This window comes from Porcisia hertigi, chromosome 10 (assembly GCF_017918235.1).
Source record: "Porcisia hertigi strain C119 chromosome 10, whole genome shotgun sequence".
Classification (NCBI taxonomy): domain Eukaryota; phylum Euglenozoa; class Kinetoplastea; order Trypanosomatida; family Trypanosomatidae; genus Porcisia; species Porcisia hertigi.
In genome coordinates, this window is record NC_090569.1 from 267,808 (window position 1) to 292,462 (window position 24,655).

General features: G+C 58.5%; 7 protein-coding genes across 7 annotated transcripts; all 7 read right to left on the bottom strand.

The window, feature by feature from the left end:
- Nucleotides 1-1,368: 1,368 nt before the first annotated feature.
- On the bottom strand, nt 1,369-2,585 carry JKF63_07658 (uncharacterized protein; the record flags this gene model as incomplete). Its single annotated transcript, XM_067903590.1, has 2 exons — nt 1,369-1,865; nt 2,459-2,585. The coding sequence occupies 2 exons, from the start codon at nt 2,583-2,585 to the stop codon at nt 1,369-1,371; spliced, it is 624 nt and encodes a 207-aa protein (XP_067759071.1).
- Nucleotides 2,586-6,813: 4,228 nt separating this feature from the next.
- On the bottom strand, nt 6,814-7,851 carry JKF63_07659 (uncharacterized protein; the record flags this gene model as incomplete). The annotated part of the gene is made up of 1 exon (XM_067903591.1): nt 6,814-7,851. One exon carries the CDS (start codon nt 7,849-7,851, stop codon nt 6,814-6,816), a length of 1,038 nt encoding a protein of 345 aa, XP_067759072.1.
- A 735-nt stretch (nt 7,852-8,586) lies between these two features.
- Nucleotides 8,587-9,786, bottom strand: JKF63_07660 (uncharacterized protein; the record flags this gene model as incomplete). Its single annotated transcript, XM_067903592.1, has 1 exon — nt 8,587-9,786. The coding sequence occupies one exon, from the start codon at nt 9,784-9,786 to the stop codon at nt 8,587-8,589; it is 1,200 nt and encodes a 399-aa protein (XP_067759073.1).
- Nucleotides 9,787-13,807: 4,021 nt separating this feature from the next.
- JKF63_07662 (uncharacterized protein) lies at nt 13,808-17,476 on the bottom strand (the record flags this gene model as incomplete). Its single annotated transcript, XM_067903593.1, has 1 exon — nt 13,808-17,476. The coding sequence occupies one exon, from the start codon at nt 17,474-17,476 to the stop codon at nt 13,808-13,810; it is 3,669 nt and encodes a 1,222-aa protein (XP_067759074.1).
- A 765-nt stretch (nt 17,477-18,241) lies between these two features.
- JKF63_07663 (uncharacterized protein) lies at nt 18,242-19,015 on the bottom strand (the record flags this gene model as incomplete). Its single annotated transcript, XM_067903594.1, has 1 exon — nt 18,242-19,015. The coding sequence occupies one exon, from the start codon at nt 19,013-19,015 to the stop codon at nt 18,242-18,244; it is 774 nt and encodes a 257-aa protein (XP_067759075.1).
- Nucleotides 19,016-19,956: 941 nt separating this feature from the next.
- On the bottom strand, nt 19,957-20,934 carry JKF63_07664 (uncharacterized protein; the record flags this gene model as incomplete). The annotated part of the gene is made up of 1 exon (XM_067903595.1): nt 19,957-20,934. One exon carries the CDS (start codon nt 20,932-20,934, stop codon nt 19,957-19,959), a length of 978 nt encoding a protein of 325 aa, XP_067759076.1.
- Nucleotides 20,935-21,705: 771 nt separating this feature from the next.
- On the bottom strand, nt 21,706-23,421 carry JKF63_07665 (uncharacterized protein; the record flags this gene model as incomplete). Its single annotated transcript, XM_067903596.1, has 1 exon — nt 21,706-23,421. One exon carries the CDS (start codon nt 23,419-23,421, stop codon nt 21,706-21,708), a length of 1,716 nt encoding a protein of 571 aa, XP_067759077.1.
- Nucleotides 23,422-24,655: the final 1,234 nt, after the last annotated feature.

Consider the following 24,655-nt stretch of genomic DNA (forward strand, 5'->3'; position numbering starts at 1 on the left):
CATCATTCGCATGGTGAGGGGGGGGGGGGAGGAAGAGAGAGGCTAGTGTCCGGCGAGAAGAGGCGCAACACATGGGTGTCCTTGCCGCCCTCCCCGTCTGTGAAAATGCCAACGCGAACCCTCGCCAGATTCGCTTCCTCGTTCCCCTAACCCCGGAGTTTGGCAAGGCAGCACCATACAGCAAACACACACACACACACGTCATGGTGCTCTGGGAGCAACGCGTCATAAATACAAACACATGTACATATGCGGTCTTTACAGTTGCACACCAGCATACAACTATTCGACGTACCTCCGATGCCGATGGACTTCTCCTCCCTCCGCCCCCCCCTGTGCTCATCATCTCGTCTTCATCCGAAGGTCCTGACGGAGAACGAGGAGGAGTGTGTGTGTGTGTGTGTGTGTGGAAAGAGACAGCAGAGGGAGGCGTGCTTTCACCAACAGCCAACACATCTTTTGTCAGTGTTATGCTTTCTCTTCCGAGACACACCACTCGAGGGTGATTCATGCGGCGCGGGTGCCGCCAACGACAACAAGCGCATAGATGAATTGCAGAAGGGCGACCACACCTCCCAAGCCGACTCGCTCTCCCAACTTCTGTACCCCCTCCACTCCACTCCACTCCACCCCATGCCCATCCCCATCCCCCTTTTCCCCACTCCCCCACCTACTCACACAGAAATACGCACGGTGTGGGTGTATATATATATAGATATATATATGTGTGTGGTGTGTTTGGTCACCCAGAACGAACGAATGGGCGAACGGAGGGAGGGGGGAGGGAGGGGAGGGGAGGGGAGGGGAGGAGAGAGGGATGGGGTGGAGTGGAGTGGAGGGGGCACAGAAGTTGGGAAGAAAAAGACGGGAGGAGGGGGAGAGGAGAAAACATGAAAAAGGCTTCGTCTTTTTTTTTTACAGAGATACTTTTTTTCGCTCACAGGCACCACCCCCCTCAAAAATGAGAAAGAGCTAAAGCAATAAAAAAGAGGAGGAGGAGGAGGAGGGGGTGAAGGGGAGGAAAGAGGTGTGTGCGCACATACCCACCGCCACTCTCCCCCTATCCACACGATCCCCCTCCTCCTCCTCCTCCCCTCGATCGCACCGCGAAGGGGGTGGGAAGAAGAAATCGAACGAGACAAACCTAGAAAAAAAAACAAAGGGCTCTATGAAAGTTGCGATGATCCGCATCAGCAATGAAAATAATAACGACCGTCAGAGAAACACACACACACACAGCAGGGTGGAGGCCTGAGAAGCGGTTTGATGGTGGTGGCGTGTGGGCGGTGGCAACACTTTTTCCTCCTCCACCCATCACCGTCACCTCCACCCCAGATTTTCTCAGCCAGACCCGCTATGCTCCACTCTCTAGTGGCGCTCACCGCGCAGGCGCATCGCCAGCTGCACGTCCTTCGGCTGGATCGTCACGCGCTTCGCGTGGATGCAGGCGAGGTTCGTGTCCGCCAGCACCGACACAATGTATGCCTCCGTCGCCTCCTGGATCGCCATGATGGCGCTGCTCTGGAAGCGCACGCCCTCCTTCTGCGCGCTCGACACCTCGCGCACCAGGCGCTGGAACGGCGCGCGCTGGATCAGCAGGTCGGTGCTCTTCTGGAACTTTTTGATCTCGCGGATCGCGCACGTGCCCGGGTGCCAGCGGCGCTGCACCTTCTTCACGCCAGACGCCGCGCTCGGTGCCTTCTTGCTCCTCTTCGAGGTGATGCCGCGCTTCGTGCGGGCAGTCTCCTTGGTGCGGGACATGGCTGCGGGTGGGGGGTTGGGGGGGTTGGGTGGAGTGGGGGTGAAGTGGGGTGGCTGTGGGAGCTGTGGGAGCTGCGGGGCGTATGGAGGTCGGGGGAGGGGGTCGAATACGAGAAGGGCAGTGGAGGAGGAAGAGGAAGAGGAGGAAGGGGGAACGGATGATCGAGATAACGGGAAAGGGCTGTGCTAGAGGGGAGACCGCGAGTTGCAAGTCAGGTGGTGAGGCACCCTGGACTGATTGTGTGGTCCTCAAGCTCCCTACCAGCGGCGAGAGAGAGAGAGAGAGACAGGCGATATGTATTTGTAGATGCACAGCCACCTCTCATCGTACTGTCCCCAAAGAGTACGGTGTTTACTGACGCCCATGTGTGACAGGGTGACACACACACACACACACACACACACACCAGGTAGGGTTAATGGAAGGGTGGATTGGCGAGGCGGAGCGTATCCACACGTTTTAGGGGGTGATGGCTGTACACCAGGGCACACTACGCACAGAGACCGTCACGAAGCTACCCCCCCCCCCGCGTCACAAGAAGCAAAAAATATATAAAAAAAGGAGAGCAGTGAGACATGAGAAGCACCAACAAGAAAACCAAAAGGAGGGAAAAAAACCGCCACAGCAACTTCTCTAGTCTACCAGAGGGGAGGGGAGGGGGGGGGGCTAGCGACACACACACACACACACACACACTGGTGGAGGCTAAGCTCACTGGATTGTATGTGTATGTGTATGTGTATGGGGGGGATATAATACGGAGCGGGGTGGTGTGAAGGACTCGAGTGGGCTGATATGCCGCACCTGTGCTCGCGTAGTCCATCCTCTATCTTTTCGGCCCCCCTCCCCCCCTCCTCTGCTCCTCCTCCCTTCAGTGTTTGCCATCACCGCAAGCGTGGTATACACCTTCGTTGGCATCGGCACTTGTCAGCAATCAATGGTGCAGTAGGGGGAGAAGACACGTGCGGCCCTGTCCACGTTGGACTGAAGCATAGCCGTTTCGTCGCATCTCGAAGACGACGTGGGTGTCGCAAGAGATGTCTCGGCAGCTGGGGAGGAGTGCAGCGGGGGTCGAGTGGCCTTCCAGAAAGTTTGAAAGGCACGCGGTTCACCCGATTGTGTTGTCGCCAGGTTTGTCGGGTCTGCTGGGTGCTTCAGCGACTCTTCCTCGAGTTGCCCCGTCCCCGCTGTCTTGCCTACCGCGCCACACATGTGCATCGGTTCAGGTGCGCCCGCTGTAGCAGGCTGCGTCCCGAAGAGCCTCGCGGCGTGCTCCACAACGGCTGCCGCGAGAGACGCTGTGGCTGCTGCCGTCCACCCGAAAACACGCTCTCGATCCTCTGCTGTGTAGATGTCAGCGAAGGCGCTCTCAAACAACACTGGGCATGTGATCAGGCGCACGAAGCGAGACGTTGGAGTTGGCACCAACGTAGCGACTACAGTGCTGGTCATCACTTCTCCTCTCTGCAGCCCTCCATGCCCATGCTGTCAGGGTGCGGGATGCCTACGCTGGGCTCCGCGGCGGCACCACTGCAGTTGCCAGTAGTGCTGCTGGTGTGCAGAGGACCCCCCCCCCCAGCCGAGAGGACTTCGGGGTTCCGTTCGCGCCATGAGGCCCCTGCACGACGGGCGCCAGGGCTGCGGCGAACGACAGGGGGTGCGGGATGGGGCCGCTCTGCGCGACCACGTCGGCGTTCCACCACAACTCCATCTCTACAACAGCAGCAGGGGGACTGCCGGCAGAGTTCCTCGAGGCCTGCTCAAGTCTTCGCCTCGGCGTGTGTGTCTCAGGAGCACCTGCACTGCCGGGAGAGCCTGGAAGTCGAGCTTCACGATGACGCGCGCAGGGATCGCGCATTTTGTGCGGAAGCGGATGCCGCCCCTTCCGACGGGGCGGCGCGTCTCCGCCAACCGTTCAGTGTCTCCGCTAACGTGGAGAAAAACCCCTCGAGTGAACAGACGCTGTCTTTGGCTGTTGCACCAGTAGTACTCGCAGAGGATGCTGAAGGACCACCGCACCCACCTCTCTCACTATCGCCGTTTTCTGGGAGTTTGTCAGCCGACGCGGACGGCAGAGGGCCATGATGCATGGATGGCTGTTTCCAGGGTCGGGTGCCACTGGATATCTGCCTCGATACCGAAGGCGGTGTACGCGGGTGCCTTAGGGCTGCTGGCGGTTGATGCTCCGTTGCCGGGGCCACCAGTGCTGTCACCGCGGTAACCAGCACGTGCGCTCGTGCCTGCCAACGTGCCGTGGTTGAGCTCAGGTACGCTAACCCGCGCCCTGACTCTGCGCGCGTCGCACCCAGCAGCTCATCCTGGGAGTTTACGGAATGAACTCATCTGATATGTGCGTAGCGGTGCTCGATACCACGCGTAATGACCGAGTCGCTTGGGGAGTCACCGTTCATGGGGGGGAGGAGGAGGAGGAGGAGGGGGTAGGGAGCAGTGCGCAGTGGCGAACAAAGAGCCGAAAAAAAAGAGGGGAGGAAGCGATGACGTGCACCCTATACTCGTTACTGTGCGCGGGTGTGCCTGTGTGTAGCTGCGTGCGTTGAGGCGCCACGGGTAGCGACAACAGCACACATACACCGATTCGAGTGTGTGCGAGGGGAGAGGCGGAAGGAAACCGACAGGGTAGGGGACGCGCCGCACACAAGACAAGTACATGGCAGTAATGCTGTGGAGACGCTCCGGTGGCGATGGCGGCAGCGCATGTGCTCGCATGCCTGGGACTCCCTCTTCCACTTGGTTTGAAGCCCGGGGAGGCCGTACATATGTGAGAGACATCACTGACAGCTGATAACGACATCACCTGCGTGATGTTTCGTGTGCAGCCAGAAAACGGGAGGAGGTCTTGAACTCTACACGCCTCACAGGCGTACGCAATCGCATCGCAGATACAAGGTGCCCACTAAAGGACTAGGCACCGGTGAGGGGTGAGCGCTTTGCTGCAACCAAGATCAAGGCAGCTTGCACCCGCACCCTCCGCCGTGCCTGAGTATCGCAGGATGTCGTATACGTGTAACATTTATTTTTGTCTTGTTCCCGCTCATTCACACCGGGGGACATGCGCTGCGAGGAGCGTGGCGTGCATCCTTCAAGACGAGAGAACACCCCCCCCCCTCCCTGCCCACCACCACGACGCCCTCGTACGCGTGCATCTTGGGTTATACATGACCCTCCTCGTCGTGGACCAACCTCTGCCGGTGGTTGTGCAGACGCCCGTGCCGATGCCTTGAGGGTATATCAGGCAGCCCATTCTCACCAGTGCTCTTCATGTTCTCTACACCCAGCACAGGGGAGGGGGGACGGCGATGGCCAGAGTTGTCAGGAGGAAGGCTGCGAGCCGAGACAACCGACACCACCACATCGACATAGACAAGACCCTAATAAAGAGAGCACGGGAGTGGGTGGGTCAGGGAATGCGTGGGCCCGTAGTAAGGAGAACGGGGCGGGGAGGACTCAATGCGAGTCGCACGAAGCCCCCCGAAAGGCCGAAACATCAAAAAACGAAAAAAAAGTAGAAAGAAAAAGATGTCTATGATATGTGTGCGTGCGCGCATGTGCAAGTGATGCGGAGGTGGGGGTGTGACAGAGACAACGGCGCTTTAGCGTCTCTTCACCCCTCTCCCCAGCCTCCTCACCACCGCAGCATCGCACCAGCGACACCGAAGGTCCGGATCGGGGCCACACGAGAGTGTTCCACTCTCTAGTGGCGCTCGCCGCGCAGGCGCATCGCCAGCTGCACGTCCTTCGGCTGGATCGTCACGCGCTTCGCGTGGATGCAGGCGAGGTTCGTGTCCGCCAGCACCGACACAATGTATGCCTCCGTCGCCTCCTGGATCGCCATGATGGCGCTGCTCTGGAAGCGCACGCCCTCCTTCTGCGCGCTCGACACCTCGCGCACCAGGCGCTGGAACGGCGCGCGCTGGATCAGCAGGTCGGTGCTCTTCTGGAACTTTTTGATCTCGCGGATCGCGCACGTGCCCGGGTGCCAGCGGCGCTGCACCTTCTTCACGCCAGACGCCGCGCTCGGTGCCTTCTTGCTCCTCTTCGAGGTGATGCCGCGCTTCGTGCGGGCAGTCTCCTTGGTGCGGGACATGGCTGCGGGTGGGGGGTTGGGGGGGGTTGGGTGGAGTGGGGGTGAAGTGGGGTGGCTGTGGGAGCTGTGGGAGCTGCGGGGGGCGTATGGAGGTCGGGGGAGGGGGTCGAATACGAGAAGGGCAGTGGAGGAGGAAGAGGAAGAGGGAACGGATGATCGAGATAACGGGGTGGGGATGGAAGAGGGACAAGAGGGGGAGGGAAGGAGGGAAATATGCCGAGTAAATAGTCCACAAAGATGTGGAAAAGTGACCGTGCGACTGCACACGTCCTGCCGCCCCCTCCCAAACTCCGCCCCCCCCCCTCATCCTGCAGAGCACGACACATGCAGATCCGAGAAGGGAGCGTGGGTGTCGCGCAATCTGTGCAGGTTCATGGAGTTCTTTCTCACCAATGTTGTTCATTGATTGATGGTCTATCGACAGTGGATGCAACGTGATGTATTCATGATGTGCGTGGAGGAGAGCGCTCAACTGCCGCCTTGACCAGGTCCAGTGTGGAGCCATCGTTGCAGAGACATTGTAGGTTTTATTGAATATAGTGCAAGTGGAAACACGTGGACCACCGCCACATCACGCGTTTTTTGTTGTTGTTCGGCTGACATCGCGGAACCGACGAGGTCCCTGTCCAGAGTGCGAACGGTTAGCGCAGCACTGCTGCTCCCTCCAAAAAAAAAATATTCACGGAAGGTCGGCCTGGTAGCGGCACATACAAAAACTTTTCCCCTGCTGTCGCTGCTAAGAGACACACTGATGGAAGGTGGTGCTTGCGCAGAGGACAGCCCGCGAGTGGGAGTGGGGAGGTGGAGGACTCGGGGCTAATTCGAGCCTCAGCAAGAGGGAAGCAGACGTGGGTTTGCTGCAGAAGGGGGGGATCCCTTTTTTAGGCAATGACGTTGCCCTCCATCCCCTCCCTCTGAAGTTGACCCCCCCCCGGCGGTGGGTTGCTTACTTCTTTGTGAGAGCCTCCAGAGCTATTTTGATTGCGTTGGAGAGCCCCTTGGCTGCCTGATCGGACGTTGCGAAGGAACGACCTGTGCGGGAGCGCCGCGCGATGACAACACACACCGTACCCGCTTGATAGCCGAGGAGGTTGCTAAGGTAGCAGAGAGCGCTGTTCTCCATCTCGATGTTCGCAACGCGCTGCTCGTTTTCGCTGACGTTGAATCTCAAGTCTCCGAGCTCCTCGGTGAGATGCGGTATGGTGAGATGGCCCTTGAAGCGACCGACACTGCGGCCTTGGCATCCGTAGAAACCGCTGCCGCTGCACGTGGCACCAACGTAGTAACGTTGCTGTTCCGATGCATCCACTTTGCCGTTGAGTGCTTCACACGCGTCCACGAGGTCCTTTGTGATGGCTGGTGTGGCCTTCGTTGCGTACACACGCACCCTCCCCAGCGACGTCTGTTCTATCTTCGCGAGGACCTCCTGCACGTCAGCGGTGTGGTTCACCGCGGGGTTGTCGTAGTACTGGCATGTGTTGTCCATACCAATGGCGTACTGCGTGATGGCGAGGCAGCCCACCTGCACCTCCTCGTTTGGGGTGCCACATGTGCCAACGCGGATCAGCTTCACGCTCGACGGGTCAAATGGCGCCTCGAGCGGGTCCGCCGGGGTTTCCCCGATGCGAGTACGCCATCGCCGCTTCTGCATGTTGTACTCCTTGAGAATGTGCACCTCGTTCATCACAATCTCAATGTTGTCGGTTCCCATGCCTGTGCTCAGTACTGTCACGGGAACGTCATTGTATTTCCCAGTAATGATGTTGATCTCACGGTGCGAGGCGCTGTAGACGATGCTGCCAGGGTCCAGGTAGGTGCCCACCACCTTCACGCGGCCTGGGTCACCGACCAAGATGATGCGGTCTGCCATGTCCTCGCTCTTGCAAGCAATGTGGTAGGTGAACCCCTCTGGGGTGATGGGAAGGTCCGGATCAACCTCAGCCGAGAGGCCCGAGCCGCCGTGTGGTTCGATAGCAGCACTCATTAGGAGTGATAGGGTTGATGTACTGTTGGTGGTGGTGATGTGAAATCCTTGAAGAGGAGGGGGGCTGAGAGGGAGGGGAGGGGGAGAGACCAAGAGGAGGAGGGAGGGGAGAGGGAGTAGACCAACCACTACGGAGTGGAATCGAGCGCAACAACGAACATGCGTACACGTGCTCGGTGCGGGGAGAGGAGAATAAAGAGGGGGGGACCCATGACGACACACACACACACACACCTCTACGCTTTAGATTCAAGTCACTCAGAGGCATTGGCGGTGTCCTCCCCCCCCTCCTCCCCATCCGTCTCCTCTCTGTGTTGGTTCCGGAAGCAGCGAGAGGGAAAGAGAGGGTGTGTGGGGGGTTATTTCTCAGCTTTCAAAGCACTCGCGTGCCCCTCCCCACCACACCACACAAAATCACTCTGCCCGCCGCCCTCCAGAGTGGGATCGAGCAGTGATGAGAAGGGGAAGCGGGGGGGGGGGAGGAGTGGTATGGGAAGCACGTGTACCCCAACCGCACAGAGAAAGAGACACATATACATATATATGTATCCATCATATCTGTACATCGTCTCACCGTCCCTGCGAGAGCAGGGGCATCTCATCACGCGGGTGCCCGAGGATTGTCTATCGATTGTAGGGTGAAGACAAGTTCTATGAGGGGGGAGGGGGAGAGGGGGGTGGGGGGGACTCACCCCCCCCTCCCCTCCCACTCAACATCCTTTGTCTATGCCCGGATTAGCTACCTCGAGTTCGGTCGGCCCACAGCTTCGCGTACTCGTAGCTGGTCGATGCCAACGCACCGTCCACGACACATGAGTTGACGCTCAGCAACAGTCCACTGTAGAATCCACGAAGACCCGACGCGTGATACACCCGCCGAGTTGCGGACCAAAGTGTAGCCCCAGGGGTCACCTGCAAGTTTGTCCGCACCACCAGGTACGGATTGAAGAGCACCGCGGTAGCCGCACTTGTCGTGACGGAGGCGATGCCGTTGAGGAGAAAGTTGTCCTCCGTGGAGGTACACCACCTCGGCAGATGCCATTCTTTCCACGCTGCGTCGTCTGCTCGCTGCGACGCTGTGTGCCCCTCAGCGAGGCGGTGTAGATGCGGTGCCCAAGCATCATAGAGAACCGTTTTCAAGTGTCCGTACGCGGCCCACCAAAGGGCTGTCCACTGACATCCGACGACAAGGGTCGTGCCGAAGCCAGCAAATACCGTACGTAAGCCGCGCTCTGAGTACATGTGCTGCAGCGTTCGCCACGAGTTCATGCGCTGCGACGGGGACGCCGTCATCTGGCGGAACGCAATGATGCTAAGCGGGATATGCACCGAGCGACATATCACGTCGGCAGCATACCCAGAGACGGCGTCACGCGTTATGCTGCTGTCAATGGGCAACTGCTCACGACCCCATTCGAAAATGCATAAGTAGATGACCTCGCTCAGTGCGCAGCCCAACGATAGGGCACCAATGCCCTGCGCGAGGCCGCGCCAGCGCCCCTCGTGCACGAAGACGTGAGAGAGAACGCCCCATGTGGTTTTTTTATTCGCCTCGGCGTTGGTCTGCTTGCGGGCGAGAGCCAAGTTCATCGGTTGCTGCAATGCCGTGCGGAGTGCGCACAGAGCAAACGCGTAGCACAGGAAGGCACCCTGGTGGAGGTCCGAGTAGCTGCGGTTGACGCTGGTGGTGTGCTCGTGCAGCGGTGGCCCCTCTTCCGCATTTTTCGTGAAAAACCCAAGTAGTGACAGCGGCGAGGAGGAGGCAGGGCTGTGCGGATCGTGCGCGTGATCAATGTTGGTGTTGTGATGGCTATTGTGATGAGGGGGCGCATGCGTACCAGAGTTGTTGTGGGCAGTGGAGGGCCCGCGGGTCGCATCGTTCGATTGGCCCAGGGGGGACTCGGCAGGCATCTCCTCCTGTCCAGGCATAATCATGCGCTGTGGTCACGGTCACGTCAGTTGAGGGTTAAACAGAGGTGAAAAGAGGAGGTTCGGTGTACGATGAGAATACGGAGGTCGAGATGACACGGAATGGACGACTTTGTTGTGAAGGGCGACAGGGCGGGTGGTGGTCTCAAGTACGCGCCCGCGCGCGAGAGAGAAGGGGGAAGGGAGACACTCTTCACTCACCTCCACACACACACACACAAAAAAGACGTCACAACACACACACACACATACACACGCGTACTCACACACCCACCACCACGATATTTACAAAGAGAGCGAGGAAGGGAAGCCTCACACGAGCGTCGGGCAGAAAGCAATGCAGCGCTGGTGCAGTATGCTGATGTCTGATCTTGGCATATATGAGTGAGGAGGCGGTTTTTATACATTCACGTCACCGGTGCCGAACAATGGCCCTTCCTCATCCCTCCCCTTCCCCCTTCCCCTCCTCGTATCGTTGCGTTCAAAGGAGGGGAAGAGGGACGAGAGGGCGGGGCGGGGGGGGTCCTAGAGCGATAACAACCGGGCACGCGCACTGTTTATGGTGTCGCGTTGCCAGGGGGTTGAACAACGGCGACGTGCGGCATGAGTGTTATGCGTGCGGCAGCTGGGTCGATGCGTACGCACGAAGAAAGAGAGAGTCAGTAAAGATTGGAGGGATGTGTGTGTGTGTGATGAGGAGGGTGCTGAAGAAACAGAAAACGGAAAAGAACACCAAAAAGGAGACAGGGGAGAGAGAGGGGAGAGGGGAGAGAGAGAGGGGGGGAGGGGGATGGGGGACATCACTTGAGATTGCACTGAGTCTCTTTCCTCCTGGCTGCACATATATATATATATGAGACACCTGTAAAACGTGTACATATACATATTTGGGTGTGTGTGTGGGTGGGGTGGTGGGGGGGGGGGGCGTATTCGCTCAGACAAGGTTGGGTACCGGGTGTCGTTTCATTTGATGAGCCACCCCCCAACTCCCACTCTGTATAGCGTGCACTCTCTCTCCTCCCCCCCCCCCGCTGCTGCTGCTGCTGCTTCTGCCACCATCGTCATCACTGATGCCCTCTTCATTTTTATACTTTTATGTGTTATATGTATATATGCATATATATATATTCACGTGTCGTCGTTATAATACGATGTGTGTGTATATATGTATACGCACTACATATATACACACACATTACATATATATATATATATATTACACGCACAGAGAGTCCAACGGTCGTGGCCAAAAATGTAAACGCTCAGGAGGGAGGAAAGAGGAAAGAGGAGAGGAGGGGTGGGGAAGGGAGGGGTGGGGGGAGGGGGGTGCTGCGAAGGCGCATAGAGCCCCCCCCTCTCCCCTCCACCCCCCCCCCATCCCCCCACTCTACACATGTCCAAAGGTTATTCGTCATTATTTGCCGATGTTAAATAGACACCGAAAACACACACAAACGCATTTGTGTGTGTGTGTGTGTGTCGGAAAGGGGGTTACTCATTCACGCGCGCAGATTTGGACAAGTAAACCGTAACCCCTCCTCCCCCCCCTCTCCCCCCAAGGAGAGCCTCGTTGCTCACCCCCCCCTCTTCTACGTGCACTCGTTAGCGAAGGAAAAGCAAAATGTCAAGACCTTGCACACTGTTCACTGCTGGTGTGTAAGTATTTGTCGGCGAGCCGGCGTGGCTAGAGGGGGGGGGGGGGCGCACGAGGATTTTCGCATACACTGCCGCCTCCACTCCCGTACGACGTCGAGATTATCTAGGCCCTCTAAGCCCTTACACGTTTCTTCAGTATCGGACGAGCGGCTTTCTTGGAGGCAGTCTTCGTGCTGGCTCCCTGCTTCAAGCTGGCCTTCGGCACCGCTTTCAGGGGGGTGGTTGTGGTCACGGCAGCCTCCCCTACACTTGTCGCAGCAACAGCGCCATTTTGGGGTCTACTCGGCCCAGAGCCTTTCTTGAGGAGACCAGGGGGGAGCGTGGCTAGCTGAGACTTGAAGAAATCCGTCTCAAAATCGATACCGAGGCTCTTGAGGTAGTTGTTGTTGTCCTTCTCGGTGCGCACTGCCTTGAGGAGGAGGCTCACAGGGTTCTTGCGACGCACGTCATGCTTCTTCAGTGGCGTGCCCTTCGTCTTGTACGCGTAGGCAAGTGCGCGCCGACGGGCCACCATTTGCCGTGAAGGCATACGGCGACGCATCGTGACGGCGCGCGCGCGTACGGACATGCCACCCAACGCCATGCCATTGCACTCCTCCACCACAAGCGGGATTACCGATTCCTTGTCGAACTCAACGTACGCGATACCGCGAGAGCGATGGGAGCGCTTGCTGCGCACGCAGAAGCAGTTCAAGACTGTTGCCCCAAACTGGTTTAGGAATTTGTAGAGTTGCGGCTCTTGGAATTCGGGCGGCAGAAAGCTCAGGCGCACGGCGCGGTATGGCTCAACGGTGTCGTGGCTGCTGCTCTGACGAGAGCCCGATGAGGATGCGCGCTTGCCACTCCGCAGCTCATTGTCGTCATCGTCAGAGGCAGAACAGTCCGCCAGATCGCTAAGGTCGTCTGCGCCCCAGTTGGCAATCGTGTCACCGTTCAGCATGTCGTCCTCATCATCGCTCGAGTTTTCTTCTTCGCTCGGCGCTGGCGGGGCCACCACTTTCTCGGTGGTTCGCTTGGCCTTTACGATGCCGCTACGCTTCTTATCCGCAGCCGCACGTTTTTTAGTAGCATCGTTGGTTGTTCCTGCGGCTGGCTTGGCTGGATGCTTCTTCTTCCGAGGAGCCGCTGCAACGGGAGGGAGACGCTTTGCTGGTGCTGCTGCTGCTGCGTCCACCGGCACATTCACATGTGTCGTCTGGATGGTTGCCGCGGCCGCCTTCACTGCCGATTCAGCGAAGGAGAGTTTCTTGCGCTTGCCGGTCGCAACGGCACGACTCGCCTTCTTCATGGCGCTCTTTGGTGGCATGATGAGGTGTGTGTGTGTGTGTGTGTGTGTACGTGCGTGTGTGTGAGTGTGTGTGTGCGTGTGTGTGTCTGTCTCTCTCTCTACCCACGTGTTCGTATTATCATGCAGGTAACTACAACAGCTGTTCCATTAACCTATTCCACAGACACAGACACAGACGGGATAGGAGGGAGGGAGGGGGGGGGGGGGACACAATCGCGGCATTCGACTTTGTGAGTTTCAAGTGTATTCCTCCACGAATGCTACAGACCGCATGTGACGGCGTGCAAAGGGAGTGGGGGCGTGGGCGTGGGGTGTCGACTCTTCCCACCCTCAGCCATCTCTCCGCCTCAGAGATATGGGGCAGAGAGGAGGCGGGAGGTGAGGCGCAGATAGACGGAGCCGTGTTGCGTGTGAGGCTCACACCCTCACCCCCCCCCCTTCTCTTCCCTCTGGCCGTTTTCATGACTTTAAAAGTTTTTTTTTTGGGGGGTCGAATTTGTACTGTTCGTCGTACTTGTCTGTTCAAACATTTTTTTTGGTGTGTGTGTGTGTGTGGCGGGCGGGCGGGGGAAGGGGGCGCCGTGTCTATACGCCACACACTGTACATCGAAGTGTCCATCCAAATCAACTCAGGCCCTAAAAGAGAGGCGCGCGCGCGCACACACGCAGACCTACATGCATGCTATGACTCCGTGGATTTTACATAATAAAAAGGACACCACCACCACAACTGGAGAGGGAATCACTGTGTGCCCTCCCTCTCTCTCCCCTCTCCTCTCCTCTCCCCTCTCCCCCCACCCCTCTCTCTCATATATATATATATTCCATTCATAACATGAGCGTGTGGACAGGCCGGGGAGAGGTGTACCCTGTAAAGCTCTTGATAGTTTTCGCAGCACACGTGGTCAATGAGATAATCAGAGGGGGGAGGGGGGGATGCCATTCTGTGTGTGCGAACATCGAAGCGCGGGGGTAGGGTGTAATATGCGGCTTGGGAGGGAGGGGGGCAGAGGAGGTGGAAGAGGGTGCACGAACGAGGAGACACACGCCAAGCACAACACATGTGAGATGAACAAGGTCACGTTACGCAGTACCGACGGCGACGATCCAGCTTACTGCTGTCGCCAGCTCCTCTTGTGACACATCTTCCAGGAAAGAGAAGAGCGAGCCCGTCAGGATGACCGAGCTCGAGGCAGCGGAGGGCGCCGCCTCGCCCCTCGATCCGGACAACGACGAGGATACCAGGACCGGGGCCAACTCACGCCACAGACAGCACACGACCCCCTCCGCCTTCTGCGCCAGTATAGCGAGCTCGTGGCCAATCGCTTCGGAGAGCTGTGCCATGGCAGCAGCAGCGGCAGTTCCCTTACTGTCACCTGAGCCCGTGCCTCCTAAGCCGGTCAAGGAGCCTCCACCGGTCCCAAACCCCCCGCGCTGACGCAGTCGCAGGCTGGCGGCCTGGGCTATCACGACAAGGTCCTCGTAGCATGACGATACAACAGCCTTCCACTGCAGTACCATCGCGTCGGGCACTTCCGAGGTCAAGGTGACCGTGTCTTCACGTGCGGATGAGAGAGGGCGGCGGCCTGCGCCACCATCACCGTTGCCTCGCCGCGGAAGGAGTGTCGCGGCACCACTGCCCCTAGCGCGGCCCTCCACCAGGATCCTGGCGAGCCAAAGCACCCGCTCGGACACCCTCTCTTCCACCTGGCCTTCTCTAGCCAGCATTGCTGTCCGTGCACCGAGCCGCCGCACAGCGCCAGCGCTTCGCATGTCCCTTTCAGTGGCGGCAGGCACCGAGGAGTGTAAGTCAGTACTGTTGTCCACTGCGGCAAGAGCCGCTTTGACGAGAAGCAGGGGATCGCTCTGCTCGACGAGCCAACCCGAGGGCTTGAGAGGTCCGACGTAGCGGTGCACTATCCACCGTGCCTCGCCCTCCGATCCTTCACCTCCTTGCGCCGCGGCGTCTGCATGCGACTCCGATGGGGAAGTGATAATAGAGGATATCTGCGCTGGTGTTGCCTCGTGCACCAAGACGCGTAACACAGCTTCTGCGGCGTCCTCGGCGAAGACCCCGTCACCAAGGCTTGAATGGCGTGTTGTTTGTGTCTCTGAACTTGGCTCACCGTCAACACTGTCTGGGCTGCTGCTTGTGGTGGCTGTCACCGGGGATGCACTGCGGTGCTGCCTCCCAACAGCAAAGATCCATGCGTGTGCTGCACTGGCGCTCTCCGTCCTGTATCTTGCTGGCAGGAACGGGAGCGACTCGGCTAACGCACACGCCACCAGCACTCGAGACTCCACCTCCGCAGGCTGTGACGAGTCGGCTACGGCGGACAGGTCGTGGCACAATGTCTGCACACCAGCCAGCAGAGCACGCATCTCGTGACTCTCGAGCCAGACTCTTTGGGCTGGGGCGGGCGTGGACGTGGTACCGAAACGGTCGCCCCCATCGAGCGCCTCGAGCGAGACCACGGTCCTAGAGGTACTCTGGGGATGCTGAGCTGTGTGCGAGGAGGCTATGGTTGCCGCGGCGGAGGTTGCTGGAGAGTGACACGACAAGCCTAGCTCAAACCGCCGCTGCAAACAATAGCGTAGCCATCGCGCCCGCAGCACTGAGAGCGTAGGCGACAGCGTTGTTGCCGCTGGTGACGCCGCGTCACTGCTCGAGAAAGGGAATAGGGAGTTGTAGACGTCAAAAAAGTTCACGCCGATCACGTGTTCTGCGACCAGCGAGGGGTGCAGGTCGATGCACAGCAGCTGCACGGCAAGGGCCACTGCCGCCACGTCGACCTCTTCCTCAGCAGCGCTCGTGCGGTTCATCACGGCCCGCTGAAGTGCCATAGTGCTATGCTGTGCGGCGAGCTGCACAATCGTACTTCTGACTGCGTCTTGCGAGGCCAACGGCGTCTCGGCCGTGCCCTTGAGAGAGCGCGGGGCTGTACGGCAGGCAGAGCCGGGCGCCGTGCGTCCACTAGCGTCAATCTGAGCATGACTGCCCCGAGCCTTTGCCGACCGCCTGTGCGGGGAGGCATTTACCTCAATCGCCAGCAGAGAGGTCAACAGGGCACGGAGAAGCACCAGGAGACACACCTCCGCTGTTTGTTCGGCGTTGGCTGCACCGCTGCCCCCATCGCCGGCGGCGGCTTCGCAGCGAAGCATGCACTCCTCGGCGGCCGAGTCACGCACGATGCATTCGATGGACACCCATAGCGCCTTCAACATCTGCGAGGCCTCTCCACGGGTTGTTGGCAGGAGAGACGTGATGAGCTCAGCGTACTTGGCCGCCAACGGCCATTGCACCCCACGCAGTGCCTGTGCAAAGGTCGGAGATGCCGCGAGGTAGGTCTCGAAGCAAGTGAGGGCGTGGTGAACGTTCAGGTCGCTGAGTGTCTCCAGCAACAGAGTGCAGAAGTGCACAGCATTGCGCACAAAATAAAAACACACACCACCGCCAGTACCCCTCCTCTCATCACTACCGAGTCGCAACTGCGCGGCCTTGACGGAGGCGAAGAGGCAGTCCACAAGGATATCGAGGCCATGGCCCCCACTCTGGACCAGGATCTGCCCTAGCTCCGGCGTAGCATCGAATATCGCCTGCCAGACATGCATGCGCAGCAGGGCTTGATAATTGTCCTGGCTGTCCTCGAGATGTGCTTTGTTCTCATTCTCACCACCTCCCTCACCAGATGGAGTATCGGAGAGCCAGCGAAGGGTAGAAAGAAGGGACGGCGTCGGCGCAGCGGCCGCTTGGTCACTCCCCGTCAGCGCCTCCAGCGCGTCTGCCGGCACCGACTCGCGCACCTTCATGCAGAACCATGCACCAGCCAGCGAGGAGCCCTCAGCCCGCGGAGGCGCATCGTCAGCATCCGTGGCGGCCGATGGAGGTGCTCGCTGTGTTGGAAGCACTGTGGACACCTGGTCTGCGGAGCGGACAGTCACACTCAAAACAGGCATACTGGATGCCACCTCCCTCGATTTAGGGACATATATCGGTCCTGCAGGGGATTTCTTCGGTATTGCCAGGGCCGGCAACTGTATGGAGAGATTCGCCCGGTTGTCTTTACCGCGGTCATCCAAGACGCTGCCGCAGCTGTCAGTAGCGCCGAACAGCGTAGACTTCTCGTGCGTCCCTGAAAATACCTTGGAGGAGTCCATGGCCATTAAGGGGCGAGAATCCCTGGCACCATCACCACAGCGCCTGCGTGCAGCGGCGCTACCGTTGGAGGTCGGCACGAACGCCGGCACTTTGCTGGCTGGAACGTCCGGCGGCGGATTCTTCAGCGGCACCGCCTGCACGTCCACATGTCTGCCGGTGAGCAGTGTGTATAATTGCTGCAGAAAGGCACTCGCGCAGTCGTCGGCACCGTTCATCATGCCATCCACCATAGTGGGACTCACCTCCACCCCCCGCTGAAGAAAGACCTTGCGCAGCACAAACCAATTGCTCTGCTTATTTGCAGTGCCGGTCTTGTTCTCAAAGCTGTGCAGCGGCACATGTGGCCAGTAGCGGGCGCAGATGTGCGCAATCACGTACCCATTCGCCAGGTCCCGCTTTGGATACTTGACGGAGCTGCTGAGTTGCAAAGACTGCAGCCAGGCCAAAATCTCACGAGGGAGCGCGGCGCCAGCGCGGAGCGGGAAGGGACACGCGGCAACACCAGCAGAGGAGGCCGCCGTGGGGCGCTCCTTTCCCATTGCCTGGCTCAACCCCCTCACAGATACCGTCTCTGTGGACGACGTGTGCGTCATCGCTCAGCTTCCCCCCCTCCCCCCCCCCCCCCCCCCCCCCCCCAATACACACCGGGACACGCGTCGACTTTGCGCAGGCTGCGCAAAGGAATGGAGGGACAGACAAAACACAATGGTCCGCAAAAAAAAAAAAGAGAGTAATCTGTGAGGGACGTGGAGCGAAGACAGCCGTGTACGGCGCCTGGGGGGGTGTAAGCTCGTGTATCCGCGATGATGATGATGATGATGCGCTGGCACCTTCACGGCACGAATGGCGTTCGACTCTGTGTGCGTGTGAATGAATAAATAAATAGATGCATACAAGTAAGCGTTAGTTGTTGAGGTTTTGATGAACAGAAGAGCCCCCTCGAGAAGAAAAAAAAAAAGAGGGAGGAAGTAGGGGAGTGGGGAGTGGCAATGACGGTGGCGGGGGGGAGGGAGGGGGAGGGGGAGGGTGAGGGTGAGGCGCGCAGGTGTCCTCCGTGTTGAGCACCACCCACATCCGCGTACACGCATGAATACCGAGCAAATATAATCGAGGAGGAGGAGGGCCTCAAGGGAACCCCCCTGCACCGGTGTTTAAGCCAAAAAAAACTGTGATTTTTTACTCCCCCTTTTTTTTTCTTCGTAGTTCTCGATGGATAACCCACACGCACTCGCGTCATGGATGTGCCCGGAGAATACAAACGGAGAGGGATATGAGATCGAGAGAGGAGTGGAGAGGAGGGGGGAGGGGGAGGGGGGCATGGCTACCTCTCTCTATCCTCGAGCAAGGGGATCATACCCTCAATGTCCCGAAATGATGTAACGGAGTGTGTGCCATGCAGTCCGCGGTGCCTCGGTGAGGGCTCTGCGCAGTCGACGGCCGTAGTACAAGGCACCGAGGGCCATGAGACGCGTTGACACCATCCCATGTTTCTCCGTCCCACGCATGGCAGCTCTGTTGGCCTGTGTCTTCTCGAAGTACTCCGCCGTGAAGCCGTGCGTTCCATCTGCCATGGCCGCGTCGTTGCGGATCGCTTCTTCCCTCTGTCTGTGCTGCTGCTCATGGCGCCGAGCGTAGCGCACGAAGTCACTAAAAGACAAGTTTGCTTCACTCATCTTCGCCTCCATTGAGGCAATCGTCGTGCTGCTGCTGCTGTTGCTGGTGGTGGTGGTGCGCTGCCAGGGCAGCGCGAAGCCGCGGAGGCTGATCGACGAGCCCGGTGCGCGGAAGCTGGCCGCTACCTCTGCCCACTCATTTGCGTGCGATTGCGCTGCCGTACCAGGTTTAGTGGACGCACCTGCACCGAAGGGGCGCTCGCCAAAGTCGGTGCGCTGTGCATGTTGCACTCGGTGCTCAAGGAGTTTCTTCAGACAGGTGTAGGCTTCTGTCAGCTGAACCATTCGTGCCGTGGCGGCCTTTTCATCGCCGGCATGCAGGTCTGGATGAGTTTCTTTTGTGAGCTGCACAAACCTCTTCTTGAGGTCGCGCTTATTGGTGGGGGGTACCCGATAACCGAGGGTGCGGCACGCGACACCGATGGGGATACAGCGGTGCACCAGACAGAGACGCAGCATGGCAAGGCGCGCGTCGCACCTCCACCCCCCAAAAAAGAAAGGTACGGGGAACAATTACAGACGTTGGATAAAGTCGGTGAGACACACACACACACACACACACGCCGCCACCGCCGCTTTCTGCCTCACAAGATCCAAAAGCTGTGGTGGTGTACACGCGCCACACGAAGAGAAGTGATAGAGGAAAGAGATACAGGTATTTTGTTATGAATGCGGAGAGGACATGGCGAGGAGTCGCTGATGTGTACAGAGAGAGAGTATCGTACACAGAAACACACACACACACACATATGTAAATATACGCGTCACACAAGTGCTCTGAGGGAGGGCCTGCGGGAGCGGCTTTGCTGCCCCCCCCCCCGAGGTATTAGAGCATTGGGTGCGTAGGAGGCGGGACATCAAGTCGCTCCACCGCCAGCCTGCAGCAATAGAAGCAACCACTGCAGCACCAAGCGTGCTTCAATTTGTTCTCACTTGTGCGTCGCGCCTCCGCCACGTTTACGGACGAATGCCACACACCCCCTTTCTCCGATACATCCGCTGGCTCTCGCAAGGCATTGCACCGGATGTGATGTGCATGTGTACGTTAACACCGTTGGTGTTGATGTTTACAGACACACACACAAAAAAGGTCACAGAATGGGGGGGGAGTTGATGTGATGGTATCCTAAAGACACACACACATACACACTCGCCCGTCCCCCCCCCCAAAGCACGCACTTGCACGCACAGGGTTCACTAAAGGTCAGAGAGAGAAGGTTTGATGCGCACGCCCCCCTAACAACTCCCGCACCATGCGTTGCATAGCCTTTTCCCTCCGCGATGATCCTATCCAAGCAGGTGGTGTCAAGCTTCATAGCCCAACAAGAAGGCGTTGAGCATCACGCTCCCCCCCCGCTCCCCCTTTTTTTCCTCATTTGGCGCACCCAACCGTGCTTTATCTAGACAAGGGCCACCAAAACATCCACGCCGAACAATTGCGCGAAGAGGTGAACCGCCTCATCAATATGATTCACCCAGCTATCAACACTGCCACTCCAGGCTCCAGCTTGTACACCACAGCCGCTAGTATTGACACCAACAGCACCACCACGACTACCGGCCGCGCCCCTGGCATTGTGGCCACCCTCCTCGTCGTCGCTATCCTCTTCGTCGTCGTCTGTCTGAGCAGCGAGCGCCTTTTCCTCTTCCTCTGCTGTGTGCGCATCGACTGAGAAGCACCAGCCGCTGCGCTTGAGCATGAGCTCCACAACACGCTGCAAAACCAGTGCGGCTCTTGACGGGTCATCCGCAACAACGTGCATCACGCCAACCGGCTTTGTCCCTCTGCCCTTCACGACCGCACCACCGTGGCGCACGCGCTGTTGTTGGTAGTACTCGATAATGTAGTCGAACGTGGGCATGTCTGTCGTGGCGATGAGGTCAAAGTACGGCGGTGGCATCGACGTGCCGCTCTCCGTGCAGACACACACGGCACGACGTAAAGAGTGTTCCACCTCGGAGAAGGAAGAATTGAAGTAAGCGTAGGGGGTGATGGTGCGCGTATCGCTGCTGTCGCTGTCTATGTACGGGAGGTCGGCGGCAGCCCCATTGTCCGCAGCGCCCCTCAGGCGATTACCTGCGATCTGAAGGATTTGTGTGTCCTCGCTTACAGAGGAGTCTGCATTGCCCAGCTGTGTGGCGCCAGAGTGGTGCCGGTTCTCCTGCGTGCGCTGAGCCGCTTCCCGGGCAATGGTCGGCGTTGTGCTGGCGCTTACAGCCAACACGTCACTCAAGTGACCACACCGCAGCGTCATGTGGGCAAAGAGCATAACGGCTGTCGCTTGTGTCGCCTCCGCCGCGGTGGGCGGCGGTGACACAGACACCGCACCACTGCCGGTAGGGGCGTTGCCGTCCACCACGTGGAGGTGAAACTTCATGTGAGGCGTTTGATGGGGTCCAACTGGGAGGGGGGAGAGGGGGGGGAGGGGTGGGCTGTTCTCGTCCGATGGGATTACTTCACTATGATCGACACTCCGGGTGTGTTGTTGTGCCAAGCAGCGAAGGTGACAAAGAACATCGAGCACACAAGGGCATGGGCATATATATATATATATATATATTTAGGGGGAGAGGGGGGGGGATGAGAATGAGAGGGGGGGAGAGAGAGACGAGGAATAGAGCTCGCATGACCCTCTTTTTTTTTCTGAAGGTGTGCACGTGCGCAGGAACACACGACCGTCGTGAAGTGGTCTCCCCGATGGGGTGGAGTTTGCCACGAATGGTGGCAACAGCGAACAACAACGGTCCGGTCATGGCATTGTTCGTTTATACATGTGTGTATGTGTGTGTGTGTGTGTGTGTGGAGGCTGAGCAGAGGGGAGGGGAGGGGGGGAGGCAGACGCATTACCGTGGAGAACACCGCTAGCCAACGTAGCACTACAGAAAGGAGGAGGCAGCTGGACTGGCAAGCGCCTCGAGGCCTGAGAGCGAAGAGGTGGGATGGGGGGAGGGGGGGGGGTCAACGGGGTATTGAGGAAGTAGTGCCCTGCATCCCAACTGTCAACGCACGTCCCCCTCCCTCCCTCCATCTCTCGTTCGCTCACCTGTTCCTTCTAAAAAAGAAAGTGGCGCAGATAAAGCTTCTCCGCCTCCAAATTGTCGCAATGTCAATTTCATTACACCACAAGTCTCTTGGCACACCCCTTCCCCTAAATCTCAAGCGCGACAGAGCCGCGTGCGGCGTCGACGCCATCGTCAGGGGACGCCAGGTACGCTTCGAGGGCTTTCTTTTGGCGGCACAGAAGATCGAGCGCCTTTTTTTCCCGCTCCAGTGTGCCCCGTAGTTCCGCCTCAGTCCGTTCTAGCGCGGACACCTCCTCCACGCTGTGCTGCAAGTCTTGCTCCAGCCGTAGCAGCTCCCGCTCAGCTACAGCGTGGTGTTCTGAGGACCCACCTGTTTCAAATGGACGACCGAGAATAGAGGCAATGCCAACATCGGTGCCGTCCCCACCCCACCTCCCCGATAGCGAGCCGTTGCGTGTGTGCCGCTTCCGATGAAGAGCTTTTTCAATCGCAGCGGAGTCCGCCGATGTCTGTGCACACTGTGTGCGCAGCTCATCGCACTTGTCAGACACCGACCTCAGTTTTTGCTGCAGCTCTTCGAGATCACCTTCCGCTTCCTCCCGTCTTCGCTCCGAGAGATGGTATCCTTGTTGAGCCGCCGCAAGTGCTTCCTCAGCGGCGTGGTGGTCACTGATGGCCATGTCGTAGGCCGCCTTCGCCTCGTCATACCGCGCTTCACTGGCGGCCAGTTCCTGACGCGCGACCTCGTATTGCGAAGTAGCGTGTTGCTGTTGTAGCCGAAGACGCTGCAGGGCCTCCTTTGTAGTTCTCTCTCGCAGTGAGGCAGCGCTCTGCAGTGTAGCTGCACACTGCGCACGCAGCTCCGAGAGCCGGCTACGTGCATGGGTCTCTCCCTCAGTCACCTCCGCCACTGCAGACTTCAACGTTTCTAGCTCCCGCCGCAGCGCCTCCTCCTCGCGCACCGCACACCCCCTGAGTCGCGTCGCGGCTGCACTGTGCTGCGCTACACTCTTCTTCTTTTGCCACTGCGGATAATACGAATCCAGCACGATGCGGGTGCGACGCACCACCGCATCCACTAGGGTACACAGCGAATCGGATGTGCTGTTCTCCGCCCGCGCATCTTCTGCATAGTCAAACGAAGCACCACCCACGTGAACAGAGTCTACGAGGCCAGTGTTTTGGCTCCGCATCGACGCTTGCCGGCTCACATCCTCTCCGTCTTCGCGTTGTTGTTGTTGTTGCAGATAAAACTTTGACAGGCCGTGCAAAATGTTGTACAAAACTTTCTTTAGCGAGGCTTCACCCTCCACAATGGCCTGTGCAGTCGCGGTGAGTCGTTGGAGTTGACGAGTCCGCGGCGATGGGGCCTCCACGTCGCGTGCCTCCCGGTGCAGCCGCAGCAGCCGCTCGCGGCCGAGATTAAGCAGCGTCCATCGATGCTTGAACACACGCGTGTTGGTCTCCTCCAGCTCCTCAAGCTGAGCGAGGCGTCTCCGTGCCTGCACGACAGTATAGGGCGCATCGGCGGCCGTGTGCAACACGTCAGAGGCGCTTGCCGATGCCTCTAGACGTTGTGTAGGCGCTGCCACCGCGAGCGCTTGACCCCCTGTGGCTATGAGTGTCGATGTTGCTGCGGCTGAGGACACAATCGAAGGTATCCTCGCTGACGCCGAACATTCATCAGTAGAAGAGAGACGAGTACCCGAGGTACGTCGTTGCTGTTGTTGCACCTCCAGGAGGCGGCGCCCCCATGCCAAGAGGTTTGAGACATCTTCGCTCAAAGCTGGTGTCGCGACGATAACGGGTGGAGATTGGGTGAGAGGGGGATGTGACGTCATTAATGAACCTCTGCGGATGTGGATGCAACATGAAGAATGCCTGGGGGCAGTGCTGGAGAGGGAGGGGGGGGGGGGAGGAGGGCGACTGAGGAAGAAATAATGAGCCACAACATAGTGCCACACTGAATGCTTGCATGTGTGTGTGTGTGTGTGTCTACCTGCTGTCGCAGCTTTTCATCTGCAATTGTGGCGTTTTGCTGATGTCTGGAACAGGCAGGTGTGGGTAGAGAGGCACGTCGACGCAGACATGAACGCATGTCCTCCCCTCCCATCCCCTGTGCGAGAGAAGGGGAAAGGTCTCGAGATACGAGTAGCCCTTCTCTCTGCCTGCGTCAACCTCACTAGCTCCTCCACTTGCATGGTGGTGGGGGGGGGGGGGAGGGGGGATAAGCTAGGCACCTTGAGTGGGAGAGGCTATGCCACGGACGTACACCCCCCGCCCCCCCCCCCCCACCCTCGACGGCAACACGACACTGGCGCAGGCATCTGTTTTCGAATGTCAAGTGGCTGGTGTGTTGGTGACTACGTAAATTATTTTTTTTTTGTGGGGATGAGGAGAGAACAACACAGAACAGTCGAAGAAAAAAAGGAAGAAAATTTAACAGCAACCCTGACGCCGACATCCTCAAGTGTGCCACACAAGCCCACCTGGAGTGACGTTCTGCGCGCACAGCACACGCACGCACACACACACACACATCCCCAAAATGAATCTAGGAACAGCATCCGCGAGACAATATCAAAAAGAAAAATCAAACAACTACACACCTACGCACGTAGACGGAAGCGACAGCGCACGTCGCCATGAATTGAGCTTTGAAAAGTTAAAACGAGATGCAAAAAAAAAGAGAGAGAGGGAGGGGGGGGGCGGAGGCATCACCACCCATACTCACGCACAAAAAAAAAGAGGGAAAGACAACTGATGGACAAACCGACAGAGAGCGGTGTCTATGCATTTGAGCGTCTGTCTTGAAGAGATGTAGCGCCTCTTCACATGAAACGAATACAGTCGCCTACAATAACAGCGGAGTGCGCGTTTTTTTTTTGAATACGTTGACACTTTATCGTTGAACGTATGCACTCCAACCATTCACCCCGTCTTCCCCGCGTTCCCCCCCCCCCACACACCCTCGCTCCTATCCCTTCTCGCTACACACAGCCACGTTACGCGATAGGGATACACACAAACAACACTGAGTATACGCATAGACCCACCCAAATCAAGAGACACCAT